Source organism: Aplysia californica, unplaced genomic scaffold (genome assembly GCF_000002075.1).
Source record: "Aplysia californica isolate F4 #8 unplaced genomic scaffold, AplCal3.0 scaffold00901, whole genome shotgun sequence".
Lineage (NCBI taxonomy): Eukaryota > Metazoa > Mollusca > Gastropoda > Aplysiida > Aplysiidae > Aplysia > Aplysia californica.
In genome coordinates, this window is record NW_004798171.1 from 247879 (window position 1) to 252240 (window position 4362).

Genomic DNA, 4362 nt, shown 5'->3' on the forward strand with positions numbered 1-4362 from the left:
CGTTATGCTACTATTTAATTTGATTTTTGTGATGTATTCTAACGCCCTGACCTGACAACCCCAGCACCCACCTCCCTTCCAGCCCTCTATGCCTCACACACACACACAGAGAGAGAAAAAAGACAGGCAGACAGACTGGCACACACACGCTCACACGGTCGCACACACTAACCACTTCGACAACACAACGCAACAACTATCCTACGATTGTGTGTGCAGCAAGCACAGAACAGCACTCATTTTTTAAAAAAAAAATTTGGCTTTTATTTTGTCTTATTTTGTTTGTTTTGTTTCTTTTATTTTCTTTATGGTGTGTCTTGGCTCTGCTTCAGTGCTTGCAGACGAACACTGGCAGGTTGCGCGCTCCCGCGATAGGAGACACGGGTAAGCCTACCTCTCCATACAGAAGAGTGGAGTAGAGAACTTCTCCTGTTTGTGGTAGTGGAGAGTTGTTCACCGGAGTTGTTCCCCTTCGCCCGATCGCACAGCCGCGCTCTCCTATTCTCTTCCCTTCTCTTCTCTTCGCTTCGCCCGTCGCTACGTTTGGCTTCGTCGAGTTCTCTGCCGGCGCGCCCTCTCTTCCTCTTCCTCTCCCTCTCCTTCTCTCTGTGTCTCCCTCTCTCTCCCCCCGCTCTCTGTGTCTCTGTCTCTTCCCCTCCGCTCAGTATTCTTGCCGGAGAGCCAGTGGGCTGAGCTAGCGTACGACCGCAATCGCAACCACCTCGGGCCAAGAAGCAACGCGCGCTGCGATTGGTCGCCGCGAGACACAGCACCATCTCATTTTCCGCCCGGTGATTTATTTTGGTCTGTTCGTGAGTTAGGGCCCCCACAAATCACATATCCCGAGCTAGGGTCATGTAGTTAGGATAGTCTTTCGATCATATATCCAAGCGGCCATGAATTCCTACTTTGCGGCCTCTTTCTTGCCGCAATATTCGCCTGAGAGTCATTACGTCCCCAATGGCTACGGCTCTTCTGCCACAGCGGCTGGAAACTATGGACTCTACTCGTGCCGGTTCTCAGAACATCTCGGAGGATACCACCACCAGGGTCCGGCGTCTTCTGGCGGCTATGGAGGAGTCGTCTGCGCTGGAGCATCTTCTGGTCACTCTCCCAGCGGAGTGTCCGGCCTTCCAGACACGGGCCCGTCACCCTACTCACCCTACCACTCGGCCAGCGCCTCCACCGCTCAAAAATCAGCGGCTACTGCAGGTGGGGTTCCGATCCACTCGCCGTATGGCCCCGGGGTGAGCCCTCTAGGCGCCCACCACCACCACCACCCCCACCACCACAGCGGTTTAGGGTCCCCTAACGACCTGACGGGTCCTGGTGGCTACCCCATCACACCCGCTCATGCCCACGGCGCTTCGTCGTTGCATCATCCTGGAGCTCCGCCGCCCCTAGCCCACGATAAGTATCATAATAACAACAACAATAATAATAATACAAATAATAACAATACCAGCAGTAATAAACACAGCTCGCCGTCGTCATCGTCCTCCTCGCCCTACGCCCATCATCATCACCACCACCCTCATCTTCCGTCGGCCGCGTCTCTATCTCACCATGGAAACAGCAGTAGCAGCAACAGCAACAGCAGCAATGCTGTCAGCAACAGCAACAACAACAACAGCACCCACAGTGGCTTGGACAGCCCGGATACACCACCCCTCCTGGGTCACCCTCATCACCACCACACACTCCTCACCTCCAGCCACCACCACAACCATCACAACCAACAACAACAACAACAACCACCAGGAAGCCAACAACAACAGCAACAACAACACGCGAACCACCACAACAGCAACACCTCAAACAACAACAACAACAACAACAACAGCACATCCAACACACAACCCAACACCAACAACAGTACCACCACCAACAACACCAACAACAACACAGCAACAACACCACAAGGAGGAGGAGGTGGAGGAGGAGGAGGGGGCACTTCAGCATCATCATCTTCAGCCTCCGTTCGCCACCCCGGAGGTTTCCTACAGGGCTACCAGCCCCTGGACTGGCCCGGCCACCCGTCCAGTCACATCTCCACACCCTCCCCCTCCCGGAGTCAACACAGCCCGTTCGGGAGTCCAGGAGACCCCAACGGTATCAGTGCTTGTTCGCTAAGCCCTAAGGCTGGTAGTGACGATTTGAACCCGGGACAACCGGGAGGCCAGCCAAACAACAGTCAGTCCTCTAACCCATCACCGGAGAATCCTGCTCCCTTTTACCCTTGGATGGGGATTGTCGGTAAGTTGGATCACCCCAGTTACCTCACAGAAATCTCATTAGAATAATAATAATAATAATAATAATAATAATAATAATAATAATAATAATAATAACAAGAATAAACAGCATTTATTACATATCCCGTTAGGAACCAAGCCCTGAGACACTAAAAGTGAAAGTGCAAAAGTGCATTCGCTGAAGTGAAAAAGAATTATAGATCTAGTATTCAAATGGGTATTTTCTATATAGATCTAGATCTATATCATTTCTCCTAACTTTTGTTGGAGAGTGCTCCATGTTACAACTTGTGAGAGTGATCGTAATAATTGTATGCACCTATTATTACCCATAAAGTAACCTTTTTCCAAAATAAATAAATAAAAATTAAAAATAAATAAATAAATAAATAAATAAATAAATAAATAAATAAATAAATAAATAAAAATACACTTCCTGACAGTTTACAAAGTTTACTACAAACTCAAATAGTCTTGACCAATCTGGTTATCAAATTTAATTTGTCTATGAAAGTTAACATTTTATTTTATTACACAGAAAATAAACTGAGGTTTACATTTGACCAAAAAAAAAACCAAATACATAATAACTCCTTTAGCATGAGAAAGAAATCAAGATACAAGTTTACATAAATATAATATGTACTAGATCTAGATTTAGTTGATACTTCTGTCTTAGTATATGAGTAAACGGTAATTTTCTGAACTTTGGTAAAAAAAAAAAAGTGTATTTGCTCATTAGAAGTGAGTGCAACAATTCATCCCAACCTTAAAATCAACATCAATTTAGTGTTACTAAAGAAAGTGGCATGAGTAAAAATTGCAAAATGAATACATATCACCAAAACCAATAATCAAAACAACAATAACGGAAGCAACAACAATAATAACAATAATAATAATAATAATAATAATAATAATAATAATAATAATAATAATTTCTATTATTACCATTATTGTCGTTATATGGTTTATGCACACAAAAAAAACGAAATTTACATAATAAAGTAAACTGAGAGGAAAAATAATATATGAGATCTCTGTATTGTTAGGCTATAAAATTTAATTTGCTTTTATGTATTTGTGGGACTAAATTATTTGCTGCTTTAAAATTGTTTTAAGCTTGTTGTGCTACAGTTCAGAATTGAAGCAGCAAAAGCAGAAACACAATCTTGAGAATTGTTATTTATTTCAACAAATTTTGATTCATAATTTGTAAGATTAATTTCTTTGCTCCAAGGCCTTGAGCATTTGTAATGCAAACCGACTTTTGCTAATTGGACAGAAGTAAATATCCTGTGGGCCGAAATAGCTAATCTAGACTAATAAAAATAATTTAGTAAGCGTTACAATTACATTAGTTGAGAGAACTGAACACATTACAAAAAAACACCAACAATAACAACAACAACAAAAATGATAATAATAATAATAACCGAGACATCATCCGAGACATCATTATCGGCTCGGCATTTGTCACGTTGTCACGATGGTTGTGGTTGATAATAATAATAATAATAATAATAATAATAGTAATAATAATAATAGAAACGATGATAATAAACTAGTAAAGAATGACAAGACAAGCGAAATTGGAGAACAGAATGGAAAACAAGAATACAGATGAAAAGTGAAAGATGAGAACGATGAGAATAATGAAAGGGTTCTTTATTTTTTTAGGGAGAAGGGGCTATTCTAAAGAGGGCTCATGGAGAAAGATCGGGGGGGAAAATAATAAATAAAAGGGGAGAAAAGGGGGGGGGGGTGTTGTAATGCTTCGTACAAACTAATCCTGATTTTTCCAAGCTTTGATAGTTCCATCCCCGCGTTTATCTAGCGTCATAAAATCTACTCACTTGTGTGCAATCTCCCCCAAGCCTTCCCCTGTAGTATTATTCCGGACAAGATCTGCATAGATCTAGTGCCTCCAAATGTGTCTGTATCACAGATCACAGATGAAATGATTAACTCCATGGCGGTGTTATTCTGTGACAATTATTGCCGAATTCGATATGCTTAGGAAAAGATAACATAAATATCTGGGTATTACGCAGTGTTTTCCTTTACTAGGGGGTGCTACAAACACAAAACAAAATCTAAAAAAGAA

The 4362-nt window shown here is 42.5% G+C and overlaps 1 protein-coding gene across 1 annotated transcript; it reads left to right on the top strand.

Annotated features, from left to right (window-relative positions):
* Positions 1 to 691: 691 nt before the first annotated feature.
* LOC101845582 (hybrid signal transduction histidine kinase M) lies at positions 692 to 2256 on the top strand (the record flags this gene model as incomplete). Its single annotated transcript, XM_035972911.1, has 2 exons — positions 692 to 1781; positions 2007 to 2256. Coding segments are annotated over exons 1-2 (1135 nt in total), but the record flags the coding sequence as incomplete, so codon positions are not given.
* Between the last annotated feature and the right edge of the window lie 2106 nt (positions 2257 to 4362).